The sequence below is a fragment of the Nothoprocta perdicaria genome, unplaced genomic scaffold (genome assembly GCF_003342845.1).
Source record: "Nothoprocta perdicaria isolate Ctin4 unplaced genomic scaffold, notPer1 scaffold_112, whole genome shotgun sequence".
Classification (NCBI taxonomy): domain Eukaryota; kingdom Metazoa; phylum Chordata; class Aves; order Tinamiformes; family Tinamidae; genus Nothoprocta; species Nothoprocta perdicaria.
Window position 1 is genome coordinate 774,536 of NW_020454228.1, and position 18,773 is coordinate 793,308.

Here is an 18,773-nt window from a genome sequence, read left to right on the forward strand (position 1 = left end):
TTCTCAAGGGAGAAATGTGCAATGCAAGCAGCSAAATGCCTCTTGAGGGAAATTCCCAAGGTGTTGTAGACGTACAGAATACACCTCTCTGACTTCTCGTTCCAAATCTCACCTTAAAAAAGAATGCAGATAGTCTGGCAGATGTATTAAAGGCCTAGTTTATGTCTAGTTAATGACACCAGTTACCTCTCATAACTTGAGTGTACAAGGAAACTTGACTTGAATTTAAAGCTTGTCATAATGCAAAATGTTTCATTTATGATACATCGATCAAGACCTATTAAAATGCTAAAATATAGGTTACTGCTAGTTTGGAGAATAATTTTGTAAACTTTTTTSTTTTTCTTTTAAGTTTCCTTAAAAGCAAATCTTTAGAAATAAATCAGTGTTACCATCTTGAAATGGTTTCATGGGGTTCTACTGCCTCTTAACTGACTTACAATATTTTATCAGTTTTACTGGAATTAAGATTATTGCAAGATCTATCATAAGCACTTAAAGAGCATAATCACGCTTATGCAGTTCAAAAGAAAACTGTACTTAGTTCAGGAAGGATTAGCTGTAGAATATACTTGGCTGAATTCTATTGATATTTTTGTCTGTAATRTGGCAAATGAAATTTTACATATATAATTCTTACTGGGTAAGGATCAGTTCGTATTTTTTTCTGATTTATTGGTTATTTTTATGAAATATATGCCTATGAGCAGAGAATGTGATTGTTTCTAGCAGAAGTGCTTGTTTATTTTTTGAGCTTATAGCCTCATAATTGTACAAACTGGAAAACATAAATCAAGCACAGACCACACGATATCATAGGTTTATATGTAACTTGATGTATCAGTATAAAACCTAGAAGAAACAGACTGATCRTTGTTAGCAGAGCAGTATGCTCTGCTGCTTGTGCAGTGTTGGCCATTGCTATCTTTACTCATGTTTGATTTTATAAATCAAACCCCCTGCTTTCAGTTGCTTTAGAAATCCACATTTGAGTAAGTTAGGACTGATCACTAAGATCTGTCAATTTTTATTACTTGCTCTCCTAATATGTGCTCTGTTCTGGAGTTATTTTATAACTCAGATAAAAACAAAATGGATTGCTACTTCACTCTTTGGTTTTGTGAATGTTGCTGGAAAAACCCAGAGCAGAGACATGGATGACCTTCTTTTAGTAACTGATTTGTCTCTTCACACGTGCATGGTCAAGGGTGGTCCTTGCTTTTGCACCACCTGGGTCAAATACGCGCCGTTAAGCCGACAAGGTAGTTGCGTGGAGGTAGTTGCGTGCCGAATCCGTAGGCATGCCTGCAGAAGATCAGAACTTCCAGGAGATTATTACCATTTTTATCTTTTAAACTTACTTTGTGAATGCTTCTACTAAGGATCCTTTACTCTGAGCTCCTTCAGATTTTCCTGTTGCATATTTTGGTACCATTTCCTTTTGACTTGTAATAGTATAAATTAAAATAGCTGATAGGAAGTCAGGCCATATTAAAGCCTGTCTTATGAGGCAATAGAATTGTAGCCAAATGACATAATTTTCTGAAGGGCATAATYATGGCTGTGGGTTGAGTGTTTAAGGATCTTTTTGTGTACTGGGGCTTTGTGTTAGAGTTATTCTAGATACGTAGAGATGTTTTATTATGTTGAGTATTTGTAATACACATGTATGTGCTTAATGAGCAAAGGGATCACTGATGCTAAGGGATATTTGAGCACTGCATTTGCAAATTTGCAATTATTTTTTCATTAGCTCTGAATCTAAAGTGAAGTATGGCTGTCAGAATTTTTTAATAGAGTGGAGTAATTTGGTACTTAATAGTAAATGTAGCAGAGTGAGGCAAAGCTATGGCTAACTGAACTCCAGTTTCACACTTTATTGTATAAGCTAGTGGTAGAGACCAAAAAGGATACTGCCTGTTCCATAAAGAGCACAGAATATTTAAGATTATTTGTTGACTTTTTTATTTCCTTGATTTAAGTCTGAAACATTGATTCAACCAGTAGAGCATGTATCTACCTGGCCTGTGTGTTGACTGAATACGAGCAATTTTCATGATTGGATTCGGATATTGAGCTATTACCTAAATAAGGCATCTGCAGCCAGACTGAACATTTTTAGTTGCACTTTCTGCTCACATTTCAGTATACAGTCTTGAATAAAAGCTTTTGAAAGGGRAAAAAAGGTTTAGAGAATTATATTCTTACTTTAGAAAATTGTAATTTGGTCTTTTTCTGCGGAACTGCAATCAGAACAGAAAGGCTGAGGTCTCCAAGAGGATGTTAAGAAATTTAGGTGCCTGAGTCTAAATTTGACCTTTAAGTGCCTTTAGGGCATCTAAGGCCATAGCAACCTGAACTGCAATGTCAAATTAGCTTTGTGAAGGCTTAGGAGTTTGGTATCTGTTCCCACTGTGCCTAATGCATGCTAGTGCCTCTTGGAAAACCTCAAGCAGGACATTCACTTGCCTGTATTACTGACAGCTGTATCATCTATCTCCTAATCCAGGTGCTGCATGTATCAGTAGGTTGAGGGAGGGCATCCTTCCCTCTGCTCAGCCCTGCATCTGGGATGTGGATCCAGGTCTGGGTCCACATCTGCTGAATCACAGAATGGCTGAGGTTGGAAGGGACCTCTAGAGATCATCCAGTCCAACCCCCTGCTCCAGCAGGGACACCCAGAGCACGGGGCACAGGGCGACATCCAGGTGGGTTTGGAAGATCTCCAGAGAAGGAGACTCCACAGCCTCCCTGGGCAGCCTGTGCCAGGGCTCTGKCACCCTCACAGTGAAGAAGTTCTTCCTCATATGGAACTCATGTGGAGATGGAAATCTGTTGGTAGGGATATGGAGCTACTAGAGCGAAGAGAACAAAGTCCCACAAAGATGATGAAGGGCCTGGAGCTTCTGTCATAGGAGAAACTGAGGGAGCTCAAGGTATTCAGCCTGCAGAAGGAAAGGCTTGCGGGGATCTGATTAGTTGGATTAAATATCTAAAGGGAGGTTGTAAAGAAGACACCAGTCTCAGTGTGCCCAGTGACAGGGCAAGAGGTGGTGCACACAAATTAAAACAGGGCATGCTATCTAGATCTTAGGAAAAAAACCTATTCCTGGGAGAGTGACTGAGATTACAACAATTTGCCCAGAGAGATAGTGGAGTCCCCAACTGTGGAGATATTCAAAAACCTTCTGGAGATGGTTCTGGGCAACATGGTGACCCTGTTTGAGGAGGGTGGTTGGACCAATATGACCTCCAGAAGCATCTTCCAACACCAGCTATTTGGTGACTCTGTATTCAGATTGGTCCCTGTTTGCCAGCCTGCCTTCCTGATGCCACTGCCCTYGCTCTTTGCGAGTCGAGCAAGTCTCTTCGTAAGGAGAAATGAGTGTTGCTAATGCAGTTCCTCAAAGCATCTGCTGTCTAGTTTCATTTTGTTGCTGTCTTATTTTTTCAAGATAGTTGAATATACKCTTGTTTGTTTTTTAAAAGATAGGATATTCATTTTGCATACAATCCAAACCAAATAAGTGTATTATGTGTAACCAAAGTAATTCTTGATTACTTCATTGTGATGATTTTAATTAGTTTTATAAAATAATGTAAGTGATAAGGCTTTTCAAATGAAGATTTCTTAAATGTCATAGTTTTCTGAACTGTTTAGATAACTTTTTTTTCCATATGTGTATTGCTAAACTCTTTATGTTCTTGTTCTTCATAGACCCACGCATGTGCTTTAAATATTATGAATAGTCAGGATGCTATGGGACTTTTGCATAGCATGTCTTACATAAGTCTTTGCAAGATTGTGACCCAAGTACTTCTTAAACTTAATTCCCAGAATAGTCACTGTGTACAGCAGGGGGTCAGCAGCATATGGCACAGAAGCCAGAGATGACACATACACTGAATTTTTTTGAATGGTGCAGAACTGCTCTCTGTGTGAGGCAACAGATTCCAACACCTACTACGTTTCTTTTAGCGTACTCAGGCATTACTTGGAGAATAAAAATATGACTGCTTAGTGRTTGCTGAAACGTCTACAAATTCCTGCTTTCTGTTGTATGAAACAGGATGCTAATACATGTATCTGGCTCGTATTTGAAGAGGGGTGTGTGTTCTTGTCTAAATCCAGGTGTGTTACAGGCAGCAGAGCCTACAGGGGACAATTTCAGGGCACTGTTTCTGAATAGCCCTTCAGAGACTTAATTAGCAAAGCACCTAAAATAAAGTAGAAGTCAAAGAAGCTAAATGCACTTGGCTTCTTAACAGTGTGCCATTAAATGTTAGCATGGCAACTGTAGTTACCATGTGGTTAAAAACAATAGCTTAATGTTATAATCCACAAATAACAACGTAATTGGTAAACCAGGCTTCAGTTCTGTTTAGACAATTCAGTTTGAAAGCTTTATAAATCAAAAAAAAAAAAAAAAAACCCAGATACTGTATTTGACATGAAAGCAATGAACAAGCTTTTCAGAATCACTCCTAACCTGAAATGAATATAATATTTTCAGTTTTGACATCCTTGTCTTTCCTGCCCGTGGTTCGGTTGTGCAAAGGGTAGATCTTGGACAGCTGTAGTATCTTAGCAGAAATTTATGCAATGTGTCAGCCTCCAAATAAAGCTAATGTATATGAGAGAKAGGGTTTGGTAGCAGACAAACAATTTAAGTGCTGAGAACTAATAGCAAGAATGTCTTTCATGGTGGATAAGTTTCCTCTTAATACTTCCCCRCCATTAAATCTAAGATAAATATACAAAGCCATTTTTTATTGATTTTAGTAGTAGCAGCATTGATTTTCATATAAAACTCTTTAAATGCATTATATACAATCTACAGTAAACCTTCTACGTGCTTTTATTTTGAAGATGATCACATGCCTTTTCAGATTTGAAWGTTTTGACCATTAGAAAAGAAAGATGGAGTACATTTATGGTTTGTTTAATAATCGATTAGGCACATGTCTTCAGACATGCTGTGGAGGCTTCACCTTCCTATTGCTGCYGTTATTCTGTGCCTGTTAATAGTGAGGTATCTTAGTAGCAGCAGTCTTGCCATGTGAGCTACATTTTGGTCATATGGTAGATGCGTTCTGGCTCGCACAAGAGAAGTGTCTTGGTTGAACGTAACGAAAAAGATGACTGGTGAGAATGCTAGAGGAACACAAAGCTGAGAAGGTGCTAGAAAGCTACCACCTGTTACCACGTAGTAAGCGTAGATTAACAGCTTCAAATGTGGTAGGTGATCCTGGCTGTTTGTTCTGGATATGCTACTCGTAAGAGATCTGCTCCTTTCCTTTGTTTTCTTCTCTYTTTCTAGGAGTTACAAAGAACTGTGCTTCGTAAAAATGATAYTCCTTTTGGGTGATTGAATTTTGGAACCCAAAAGCTTTTGCAATCCAAAATTACAAGTCTCATTGCAAGCCTTGGCCACAACTGATAATGTGTGTGGGCAGGTGCACGCACACATGCTTTTGTGCTGTGTTTGGCCTAAGCACTGAGATACTTAGCAAATTCTCTGTTGATTTACATTTATTTTGTGGAGTTTGTCTGGATGTTTTATTTTCTGTGATGCTCAGATAGAACAAAGAAGAAAAAAGAAAGAAAAGAAAGAAAAAAATGCTTGTTTCACTTTGGTTTGTGTTTTACAGGAGACACATGAAATTGTGGCTATCAAGAAATTCAAGGACAGTGAAGGTAACTTTTTTTTCCCCTACGTGTTCTTTTGTGTCAACAACTATGCTGCTGGTATCTCTCCAGCTGAATAAGAAGCCTCTCGTATCAAGTTATGATTTTAAAATGATAATATTAATTCTGTGAGTATTTAGGGCTCCTGATACTTCACACCTACCTAGCCCTTGCATTAGGTACTCAAAGTGAACAAAATTGCTGTGCTTTTTTTCTTGGTGCATCCATGTTAGCATGGCTGAGATTTTGGTCCAGTGCATGGTAGTAGGAGCTGTCATTTGGAGGCTAGATGTGATCACAGAGTGGCAAAAAACCCTCTTGTACTTGAGGCATCCTACTAATTTAAACAAAAATGAGCTTCATCAACATTTTTATGTGTGGGAGGTGATTTTGAATAGATGTTCAGCACTGAAATGAATTTGCTGGAGAGAGACCCTTGAAGGGATAAATGGAGAAGACTGAGAGAGATCGCTGGGAGTCTCTCTGCAGCAATCCTGCTGCAGGAGTTTGCAGGGAWGTGCGGGGGACTACGAGGGAGCAGCGTAAAGCAGGAGCAGTTCTGCTCTCCCCTCAGCTGGCCTCATTCTCCCACGGGATGCTCCTCAGGGAGCAGCCTCTGTATCCTGCCGGTGTGACCGAGGTTGCAGAGCAGGTGACTGTTGCTGGCGGAGAGGGGGGTAGAAGGCAGGACCCAGGCGCTGCCCGCTCAGCATCGCTCAAAGCCAAGGCCTGGCCCCGGCACCTGCGGCCTGGCGCCTGCCTTGCGCCTGTCAGAGCTCAGCCCSTCCCTCAGGGACTAACGCAGGCCCAAGGAGCAGCCCAGGGAGAAGGAGCAGAGAGAGTAATCCCGGCCCGAGGCAGCGCAGCCGTGGTTTCCACGGGCTGGGGCTTTCCTGAAGGCTCAGGAATGTTCTAACGATATGTTTAAAGAAAAGGCRCCCATTTTATTTTAGCCAACTTTTCTCTTCCGGTCTTGTTACGGGATTGCTGGTGGCCGTGGTCATATGGTTGGCCACAAGGCCTGCAGAGGCACCGTGTTCAGAGTTCTCTGGAACAGGAAGGTCAAATTTGCCTCTGTTATTTCTGCTGTGCAAACCCCRTTTTGCCGCTGATGTTGCCAGGCACTTGGAGGATGTATTTGCTAAATCTTCCCACTTTGCTCTTTAGAAATCTGTCTTAAACCCTAGCTCCCTAGCTAGGGGAGTACCAAATAGTGGCAGCCCTCTCAAACAGATTATGAGAGTAGTTCACAATTGCTTTCCAGGACTTCATCTGCTGCTGAGGACAGGTTCTAACCAATGAATCTCARTATCAGGGCCCTAACAGAATCAGTATTTTAGCTGTTCTATCAAAAAAAGAAAAAAAAAAACAAAATTGCCATTAGATATGGCTTGCTAACAGTATTAAGCCATATTGGTTTACATGATGGATGACTTTTTGGAGCAGTAGCTGGTTGTTTACAAGATTCAGAAAATATGACAGAAGTTCTTTTCATAGATTTGATTCAGTCCATTTAACATCTGTCTTGTTAGCAGGGTAGTTCATTAAAAAAATGAATATATTATAATTGTTTCTAATGCTGCTTCTATTTCACTGATTCTTTGTTGCTGTTTGATACTGCACTGGGGAAGAAAGTGTCTAGTTGTGGAAGAAAATATGTAATCAGGTTGATTCAAGCCAACATCAAACACTCTGCTTCAAAATCAGATGATTTAGATTGCTCTAAATTATATATATAGATATTTTAAATCAAAACATTTGTGTCGGTACTAGAGGTTTCTTTTCCTTTCCTCCTTCCTTCCTTTTTTTTTTTTTTTTCCTCGTTCTTCTGATTATGGTTGTATGTGTTTGTTCCCTCTCCCCCCTGCCAATCTGTTTTGTCCTTTTGCTTGCTTGGAAAAAAAACCACTATTTTTATTTTCTCTCACTGACTGCATGGGCAAATTCACTGAGTTAATGGATTTCATTTTACTGAATGCGTTGCATGCTAATTTAATCTGGTTGACTTAACTTTTCTTAGGTAGCATCATCTAGAACTCACCCGGTTCAGGGCCACTTGGTTGTAAGAAGTTCACAAGGCTTTARTAAAGCACTCTCCTTTGCTTGAACAGCTTTCAGACCACTAAATTGCCAAAAGATTAGTCGAATTTCTTGTGGTTCCTCAGAATCACGGGTTGTAGGCTTCTTTGGATCAATTGGATCATGAACTTATTCTTTGGATCATGAACTTATGATTAACATGTATAAGTTCATGAAGGGAGAATGCAGGGAAGAAGGGGCCAAGCTCTTCTCAKTGGTGGCCAGTGACAGGACAAGGGGAAATGGGYATAAGCTGAAACACGGGCAGTTCCATCTCCAAGTGAGGAGGAACTTCTTTCCTGTGAGGGTGCCAGAGCCSTGGCACAGGCTGCCCAGGGAAGCTGTGGAGTCTCCTTCTCTGGAGATCTTCAAACCCACCTGGATGCCGCCCTGTGCCCCGTGCTCTGGGTGTCCCTGCTGGAGCAGGAAGGTTGGACTRGATGATCTCYAGAGGTCTCTTCCAACCTTGAATATTCTGTGATTCTGTAATTGGATCAGCCTACTATGGCTGTTGCAGTGGTCTGCTTGCTGAATCTATACTAAGAAYCTTTTGTGAAAAACTTAAAAGGCATCAAAATCTGTGTTTATGACTTAAAATCTGTGATGGCAATTGGAGGATTATTTTAATTCTCCAATTTTATAAAATATAAAAAATCCAATTTTAGTAAAAGTTATTTTTAGAACACAATCGAGTAGACTTTCGCACTGACTAACCTGAGCTCTCAGTTCCAGTGTCTGTGCTCTGTCTATTGGTCTCCCCAGTGCTTCAGCCATGTGCTACGTGTGCCTCTTGCAGCGGAGGGGTCTCTGCACTCAGGCTCTCAAAAACTATGCGTGTATATTACAACTCTTTGTACATATCTTACAACTCTTCAGAATGAAAAAAAAAAATAGAAATGCAAAGGGTTATTTCTTGCCACCTTTTCTGCTGCTGGAAACCTGGGTGGTAGGGAAGGGAAGTGTGTCAAGGTTATATAGCGACAGCACAATCATGCACCTCTCTTCCAGTGCAGACAAGATCCAAGCAGCAGGAGGAGACCATGATGGAAAATGAGCCCGTAATATCCGGTGATAGAGATTTTAATCAGGAGTTCAAATAAAATATTCATAACATTCATTACTCTGTGTTTTTATTTTTTATTAAGTTTTAATCTGTCATTTTTACTTTGCACACTAGAAAATGAAGAAGTCAAAGAAACCACTTTACGAGAGCTTAAAATGCTTCGCACTTTGAAACAGGAGAACATAGTGGAGCTGAAAGAAGCCTTCAGAAGAAGAGGAAAATTATATTTAGTTTTTGAATATGTGGAAAAAGTGAGTTGAGTTTGTACTATCCTTCCCGCAATTAAATCATCAGATTACTGAAAAAGTCTTTTAAAATAGCTCTAAAACTGGCACTACTGTAACATAAAAAGAGGAATTAGCAGAAGGTGTTCTGAATCCAAATTGTAAGTTGGACCTATATTGTGAGAAAACACCTACGACTTTGTTATTGTCTTTACATCACGAGACATCATTATTATCTCTAAATAGCTTTAAAAAATTGTCATTTATGAACACAAACACATTCAAATTATATAAACTGGAACAGGTGTCATCTGAAAAAAGTAATTCTGTATGAACTCTCTAGTCCAGTTTAAATGTGAAGTTGGTTAAGTAACCTGTGTTGTGTCGTGCAGTTAATCTTGACAGAGTCTTTCAGAACAAGATCGTGCGTTTCTGACCACGGAATCTGTTGCAACTTTATCTGTCCTCCCCTGTTAAAAATAAGATTTCTGTTGCTATTTCTGTGTAACAAGTTCAGTATCAATAGCTGCTTAGATTTGGCAGAAGTCACTGTCATTATTTTCAATCCTGACCTCACTTGAATCYATTCCAAAATTTTCTTAGATTGGCCCATTGCTGCCAAGTGTCCTGGTCTGCTTCCAAGGAGAAACAACATAGAACACATTGGTCTTCCRTTATTTTTGCAACCTTCCTGGCCACAGTAAACTTTACTTTTATATTCTAACCATTTAGCACTTTCTCATGAAAATAACTGATGATATTCAGTTACATAAGGTAGAACTATATGCAAGCATAAAAAATACTTTGTGTCTATGTAGCTTTCCTCAGATATTGTTCCCTTGGTTGAAGTTCTCAAAGTGATTCTCAAAGGCTGCAGYGTGCTGCTTCTCTTCAGTCAGTTTTCCCTTATGTGTAAAGATATCTCACCTTAAATAGGATGTCTCCTCTCCTCAGTTTATAATCAATTGTGTGTTTTCATTGCGTAATGTGAGGTTACCTGTGCTATGACATGGCCTGGTGGAAATTAGGTACCAGCAGATCAGGAACTTCCAGTGTGGTAGATCTTGCTTTGCTCTAATATCCAAACCTTGTCTTACTCTACCTGTGTTTCCTGTGGTTCATCCAGACTCGTTAAATGTCTTTGATCACATACAAGCTGGAAGATAGATTTAATCTTGTCTTATCACTGGCTTGCCTGAGCTTACTCTAGCAGTGGTTTTGGAAGATCAGAATAAGAAAAAATAACTGATTGAAAAGGCTGTATTTCAAAAAATGGTTAATATTTTTGGATAAATAGAGCAGGCTGTTTTACCTAACATTATTTGCATCAAAATATAAGAATATAATGCTAACGATAGATATCACATATAGCCTGTGCACAGWATCTTTTCTGTTTCAGTGGTAACTAATAGTTTCAGTTACACTTTGCAGTCTGTGAATATTTCTCATTTTCAGATGTGTAAAGTAGCTTCCACAGCCCTTTATAGATGCCTTTTAAGACCTGGATAATTTCTGTGTTGATGAATAAGGAATAGTAAAATGAATTAAATAAAATATGGTATAGGAGGTTAATTTTTTTTTAACTGATTATGAGTGCCTTTTGTCCTTCAAGGAATCTTAGCTCTACAATACCCAAATCCAGATTACTTAAATTTACATTTAGTCTAATCTCCTTTGTCCATCATCCCCTTAGTTAATGTCTTCACATAGGATTATGCCCTGCTATGTTGTTTCTGCTATTCCGGTTCATATTTATAATGCTAATTTCTTGGCTAACTTACTGAAAGCAATAGACCTCAATACTGTAGAGATTCTAACTTAAACCAATGTCATATGTGATTTGTGAAGAGAAAGTGTATTTAGAAGGAAACTTGCACTCAAATACATAAATTTCAATATAGATTCTCAGACTGCAAAACATGGCTTTTTATATTTTGAAAAATTACCAAAGGATCTGTTCGTTTTGTATCGTAATTGCATTCATTAAAATATTTTAGAAGAAAAAATCAGAAATATAGAATTAAATGTTTGTCAAAGGTGAGGTAAACATATAATAGATTAAAAAATCTGTTTAATGCTCTAGTTCTAAATTGCATTGTGTAAAACAATATAACCCAAATACTTATTTTTACCTCTGAATTCAGCATATAAGGCTCTTTTTTGTCTTCAGGTGGGCTGTTGCCACCCTGTATGCATTTGATTAGGATTTAGAGTAGGCTAAACTCCGTTCGCCTTCTCAACATGCAAAATTGGAGATGTTTGCTAGCATAACAGAAATCTAAAKGTCCTTTGAAGAGGAGATTTAACAGTGTAAACAGTTAATTTCTTTCCCCTATGTCTCTCCATATCATAGTTAGCTTGGACGCAATTAAGGTAGCACAAAGATATGGAAGATAAATATAACTGATATAAAAAGATTCAGGTTACTCCCTAGGATATTATTTATGCCCATTTGAGGTATTTTTATATATTTATTATTTCATTCACACTGACGGGCTTTTGCCCTGCTAGATGAAAGCAGCAGAACTAACTTAAAAATTAAGAAAATTGTATGTTAAAGCATAGTAGGATAATTACAAAATGCTGTTCTTTGCAATATTTTCTGTACAGCAACACTGAAGTGGAGTTTCTCTTTAAGCAGTCTCTAGTAAGTAAATGATTCTTAGAAGTTCTAGTCTAAGTGGTTTGATGACAGATTTTTAAGGTCTTAGAGTATGCTTGTGTTCACCTTTAAGGAACATTGTCTTCACAAGTGCTTTTTTAGAACAAAAACAGCTAGTAGCATGTGTATAATTAAAATATACTCCTTGAGTGTTGTGGTTTTTTATAGTAAGGCTCACTGGCATATGTAGGTTGCTTTAGTATGTCAAAGACATGTTAATCTGGCTACTGCTGTATATGTTTTTTAAATAATATGTCTTTTAAACACTTAGAATATGCTTGAATTGCTAGAAGAAATGCCAAATGGAGTTCCACCAGAAAAAGTGAAAAGCTACATCTACCAGCTAATTAAAGCAATTCACTGGTGTCATAAGAATGATATTGTTCATAGAGGTAAGTTTGTAGTTTTACATATAGAATTTACTGGTAGGAATTTACTGTAGGGAAATATGTTATAGCCTGAATTAATTTGCACTGATGTAAATATAAGTACTTATTGTTAGGAAAAAGAAAAGATTTGAATTTGGTTGGGTGTTAAGCCTGGCGACCTTCAGGTTGCTTTAAATGAAGTTTATCTATATATAAAGGTTGTTACCCACTGGTGTCTTTGCCATGTAAGCAGAGATTGTATCATATGTCCAGGGCAGCAAAGCTACACCATGAGGAAAAGAGACTATTTAAACATTTCATGGCTCAATCATTTCACATTGAACCTAGTAATAAAATATTAGAAGAGTAACACAGAACTTGAAGCTTGGTCATCTGCTTTTACCTTCTGTATAAGACAGTTCRTCCAATCTCTAATGGATTCAGTTCTTTCCTCTTCAGTTTCAAGCACTTATAATACGTACCTTGATATGTGAGTTTTACTACTTTTATTTATGTTTATTATATTAATGTTGTATTTTTTATGTTCACTTATATTATCCTGAGGTAGTAATCTTATTTTGCTTTATGCCTTTGCAAAAGTAACATGTCTATTGTATATGAGTTTTCATCTATTGGAAACATTCAGTGTATTGTTAGTATTTGAAATGAATCAAACATGGGCAAGAATCTGTAAATATTTAGTGAAATGTAGTTTGAAGAAATATAGCTTATAAAATACTGTAGCATCCATTTAAGAAAAATAAACAGGCTCGTGAAGTATGCTTTTTAAAGGGACAACAAGAAGTGAACAAAAAGGTCATCATAACACCAAAGSTAATGAGTGCATACATTAGTGCTTTGCTGCTTACCCAGATAATTAAATAGGGTTCTGTTTATTACATTGCCAAATGCTGTATTCTGCGTATTGCTTTGATGTCCAGGAACATCTGTAAGCACCTCTTTCATCTWCCTTTATTTTGTTGGGAAACCACTTAAAAGACATTGTAGGAACTGGGTGTTCTGCGTGTTCAGAAACATCGTCATTTGAAACCTGATGGTATTTCTTTCAGCAGTTTCTGTTTAATGCCTTGTTTCTGATTGTTTGAGCATATTAAACTTGGTGAACAGTATAACCTATTAAAATYAAAGAGTAGATAACAGCTGTCTTTTTTTTTTTCCTATTATTTTGATATGCCAGATATCAAACCAGAGAATCTCTTAATAAGCCACAATGATGTTCTGAAGTTGTGCGACTTTGGTAAGTTCAGTAGCTGCGTTTTTGTTTGTTTCTTGTTTGTTCTTTCTTTTTTTTTAAGAGAAATTCTTAGTGCAGTCTTTGCAGTGTGATGCTGTTTTATTCTTAAAAATGTTACACAGTGGATACCACTTAAATTCACTTTAGTTCTCAGAATTGATTACTCATTCAGATTTGTTGCTCTAATTTGAAACATCTCTGAGCTCTACTGCGCATATCTTGTGAAATGCCAGTGTTAATACAGCCATTCTATTCACATGTTACTTCTTCCTATATTTTACAAGGTTTTATTAACAGTGTTATTGGCACTTAGTTAAACAAAGCTTAGATRCTAAATTGATTAGAAGGCTACCAGAACTGTAGGTTTATCTGTAATAAAAATATCCTTATTGTGTGATCCTTAACAGTCCATAAAAGCAATTTTTTACATTTGTCCTCCTTTGTATACATCAGCTTGTATTATTGTGTTAATCAAGGATAATGTGTGATACTACGATTAATGACTGAATGAATAAATAATGACTGAGAATAAAGTCAGAGTTGTCTATGCAATGTGAACTTCGTTATTTCCTGACTAACTAATGCCTGTTTAATGCCACCTTTAAGACTTGGAAGAATTGGCCCCTAATCACAAGACAAACTATACCCATGTGATTAATCCTTAGAAGACAGCTGTGCAAAGTATACACCAAAAACCTGTATTTTGTTCTAAATGCCACATAAATACAGAAAAAACCTACAGTTTGCAATGCTGTATAAAAACCARTTCCAGAGTCCTGCACCAGGGCACTTGGCTCAGAGCTGTTTTCATGAAAGCTGTTATTTCAGACTTCATCAATTTTGAATGGAATAAGGCAGTGTTGAAAAAAAAAAAAAAGAAAAAATACAACAACTTTTAGTGACACAAAAAACGATGTTTGTTTGCAGGACTGCTTTTAATCCTAAACAGACTTTGGCCCAAGCATTAAGAAACAATCACATTTCTAGGAAAAACCTTGACATTTTCAATCCGTATGTGTTCTTTGAAGTAAGCAACTGTTTTCTGTGTGGTGTTAAGAACCACAAATCACAGAATCACYGAATGGTTGAGGTTGGAAGGGACCTTTAGAGATTATCTAGTCTCAACCCCCCTGCAGAYGTGGGGTCACCCAGAGCATGTGACATGGGGCTGCGTCCAAGCGGGTCTKGAAGATCTCCAGAGAAGGAGACTCCACAACCTCCCTGGGCAGCCTGTGCCAGGGCCAGGCACCCTCACTGTTGAGGGTGACTTTCCTTAAGTTCATGTGGAACTTTTGGTGCCTCAGCTTGTGGCCGTTTCCTCTAGTTTTATCAGTGGCCACCACTGAAAAGAGGCCACCCGCTCCTCCTCCCCCCTCCCTTGAGGTATTTATACACGCTGATCAGGTCCCCCCTCAGCCTCCTCTTCTCCAGGCTGAACAGACCCAGCTCTCTCAGCCTTTGCTCATAGGGCAGATGTTCCAGGCCCCTGATCATCCTGGTRGCCCTGCGCTGGACTCTCTCCAGCAGCTCCACATCCCTCTTGTACTGGGGAGCCCAGAACTGGACACAGTCTCCAGATGTGGCCTCACCAGGGCTGTGTATAGGGGAACGATCACCTCTCTTGACCTGCTGGAGACGCTCTTCTTAATGCACCCCAGGATCCCACTGGCCTTCTTGGCCACCAGGGCACACTGCTGCCTCATGGTCAACTTGTCCACCATGACACCCAGGTCCCTCTCTGCTCTCCAGCAGGTCAGTCCCCAGCCTGTACTGTTGTCCAGGGTTATTCCTCCCCAAGTGCAGGACCCTGCACTTGCCCTTGTTGAATTTCATGAGGTTTCTCACCCCCAAGTTGTCCAGTCTGTCCAGGTCCCTCTGGATGGCAGCACAGCCCTCGGGGCTACCAGCTCCTCTTCCCAGTTTCGTGTCATCAGCAAACCTGCTGAGRGGAGGCTGCGTCCCTTCCTCCAGGTCATTAATGAATAAATTGAACAGGACTGGACCAAGGACTGACCTCTGGGGAACACTGCAACTACAGGCCTCCAACTGGACTCAGCACCACTGATCACCACCCTCTGAGCTCTGCCATAAGAAAGTTTAAATAAACGTTAAGTTTTAATTACACTTTAAAGTTGTAATAAAGCCCTAATAAAGTTCAACAGGGGGGCTGCAGAGGTCTTGGGTAGTTGCCTGGGCCCTTGCTGGTGTCTGCAGCTCTTTCCCCRGCAGCCGTGTCCCTCCGCAGCAGCCCTGGGGCGGTGGTTTCCCCTCAGCCCCAGCGCGGCGCCAGGGGGGCTGCCCCTGCCAGCCAGGGCCCTCGCGCAGCCCCAGCACAGAGCCTGCCCTTTCCCCTCTCACTCCTCAGCTTCCTCTTCAGTCTTGATTTTTTTCCCTCCTCCGAAAGTGCCTTTCTCCCTTGGAGCTGATTTGTTGTTTGATGGGGTTGCCATCAGCTAACAAATCTCTGTGTGCAAACTTGTCACGCCATCCTTTGCACAAAGGAGCTTTATGGGGCAATGTGCCAAACAAATGATGTGATCATGTTTTGGACAGCGATTTTCTCAAGCAATGTTAGACAATGATGAATTCCATCAACAGTGTTGATGTTCTGTCTAGTTTGAGAGCTTGCTCATCTCATAGACTGTAGCCAGGTTTTCTTTCTGGTTCTGGAGAAGAAATTCATTCCCGCTGTCCTCCCAGCACCCAGGAGAAGGAAGTCCATGAAGTTGTGAGAACTTGTGTTGCACTCATTGTTTATCTAGGTTACTTTGAACTTAGATTTGGTTAATTTAAAATTATTTAAATTATTTAAATTATTTTAAAATATCAAGCATTCTTCTGTAACTTGGGATCAATTATAATTTGTTAGTCTTACTGCTAATTGAGATTATTGTAAATAGCTTAAGTTACTACTGCAGATGTATCTCTCAGAAGGAAATTAACCACAAGAATTTCGTGCACATACACAGTGGAGAGTGGTGAAATTTGACTTTCAGAATGATATATAACACATGCTGCCTGTCTACCCAACTTACTTCATGTTTTGGAACATGGGTACTTGTCACATGCAATACCACATTCTCATGTGCTGACAACACAGGCAAAGAAGTCTTTATGTCCATCTAAATGCAAATACTGTGGTAACTAGATATTGCAGAATGAACACAGTGGACAAAACTCGAAAAAGTTAGAACTCAGACAAGTTCTTTATGGCCTTTGTGGTGTGTTCTGTACATATTGTACTAGATAAAAATGAGTTTGAATGTGGTGCTTGCTTTGGCACATGTTGCGTGGGTGTAATTTCTGCCAATAGAATTGGAAAAAGAGAACAGTACAAAATGCCGACTACAGCWGATGCATCTGACTGTTACTGGAAATAGTTACGCATTTTGAGTCGTATGTATCGTGTGTCAACACCACTTCTTCAGAATTACTTGTTCTCCTAACCATCTCTTAATCTCTGTATGATGTGTAAGCATAGAAATCATGAAACGCAAGCCTGGAAAAGACCTCAGAAAATTCTTCCCTTCTTCCACCTACTCAAAGGGAGCATTAGGCACATCTCTGTCATTCTTGACTGATATTTCCTCAGTTTATTCTTTAAAATCTAGCAGTGGAGGTTCCATGGCATTGCTAGGTGCCTAGTTAAGTGCTTAAATGGCATTAATGTGAGAGTGGTTTACTTTGTCTAACTCGGATTTGCCTTCTATAAGGAACCAATAATCTTTTCAATTCCTTTTTCCCCCTCCCACCTTTTTCCTTGACATCTCTCCTACCCTGTTAGGAATTTCCTCTGGTGCTTTTTTTGAAATCTATTGTTTTATTTTCATGGTACCATGGAATTGTTATGGTTGGAAAAGATGTTCAAGATCAAGCCCAACCATAAAGCCATCCCCACCCTGCCTGCTGAACCATGTCCCTAAGAGCCTCATMCACACGTTTCTTGAACTCTAACAGGGACAGTGACTCCACCACTTSCCTGGGCAGCCTGTTCCAGTGCCCCACCACTCTTCTTGTGTAGAAATTCTTCCTAATGTCTAACCTGAACCTCCCCTGGTGCAACTTGAGGCCATTTCCTCTTGTCCTAATTTTAGCTGTTCCTCTGTCCATACATCCTGATACACTCTGAAAACTCATTTTTGTAATTGTTGTCTGCTAAATCACCTTTCATCATTTTCAGATCTAGTGCCTTCCTGCTGCTTCAGGTTCAGTCTAGTCTTCCCCCTAGTTGCCTTCTTTTATTTTCATATCTAAAAATTGTTCCTGCCATTTCAGCACAACTCGAAGGAAGGAGCAGCAGTGTTCTCAGCTAGTTTTGCTACTGTAGTAAAAAAGTAAGAGTGTCCTTAGAAGAGGTGTCACACTTCCTTGAAGTATGGATTCTGTCCATCATCTTTCAGCGTGGCAACATAGAATCAAAGCAGTAGTAAAAAGCGTGAGCAGGGGGGTTGGACTAGGTGACCTCTGAGGTCCCTTCCAACCTTAAGCCTTCTATGATTCTATGAAAATGATTTTCTATATTACCCGGTAAAGTAYATAATCACAGTAAAGCCCATGATAATATTTTGTTCTTTCTATCTTGCAGTATCAAATCCATGCTGCACTTGATCGATAAAGGCTGGGGGCTGATCCTTGGTTGGGCTGCAGTAGCTGCTGCTGATCGCCRGCATGATTCGTAGCTCCTGCTTGCGGCCAAGTTCCAGTGGACTGGCCGGAGGGAGGATGCATCCTGGCTCTTGTTGATACATCAGGGACAGATGACGTGGCGCAGACGTGGTGCAGTGCAGCCGGGCTGCCATGGGGTGCTCATTTGGGTCATAGAATCCCTGAAGTTGGAAAGGAGCTCGAGAGATAATCCAGTCCAACCCTTGCACACATAGGGTCACCTAGAGCACAGAGCACAGGCTACGTCCAAGTGGGTTTTGAAGATCTCCAGAGGAGACTCCACAACCTCTCTGGGCAGCTTGTGCCAGGGCTCTGTCACCCTCACTGTCAAGAAATTTTTCCTTAAGCTCCTGTGGAACTTCTGGTGCTTCAGGTTTTGGCCGTTTCCTTTAGTCCTATTTCCGGCCACCACTGAAAAGAGGCTGGTCCCCTCCTCCTCACTGCCTCCCTTGAGSTATTTATAGACACTGATCAGGTCCCCCCTCAGCCTCCTCTTCTCCAGGCTGAACAGACCCAGCTCTCTCAGCCTTTGCTCATAGGGCAGATGTTCCAGGCCCCTGATCATCTTTGCAGGCCTGCGCTGGACTCYCTCCAGCAGCTCCACATCCCTCTTGTTACATCTTGTCTTTTGCTCTTTCCTCGTTCAGTTTGGAGATTCCCACTCTTTGCTTTGGCTATCCACTTTCTCCTGGTTATTTTCATCCTTCTCTCCTCTAAAGAGCAGAGTGAAAGATTTGCTTCACTGACAAGATTAATCAGATGGGTCAT

At 39.9% G+C, this 18,773-nt stretch overlaps 1 protein-coding gene across 1 annotated transcript in view; it reads left to right on the forward strand.

The window, feature by feature from the left end:
- The window catches only part of CDKL5 (cyclin dependent kinase like 5), an 89,412-nt gene that overhangs the window by 31,796 nt on the left and 38,843 nt on the right, over positions 1-18,773 (forward strand). Inside the window, exons 4-7 of the mRNA XM_026052008.1 lie at positions 5,653-5,698; positions 8,946-9,082; positions 11,989-12,109; positions 13,284-13,343. Coding sequence (XP_025907793.1) covers positions 5,653-5,698; positions 8,946-9,082; positions 11,989-12,109; positions 13,284-13,343 — 364 coding nt within the window. The remainder of the gene's footprint in view (positions 1-5,652; positions 5,699-8,945; positions 9,083-11,988; positions 12,110-13,283; positions 13,344-18,773) is intronic.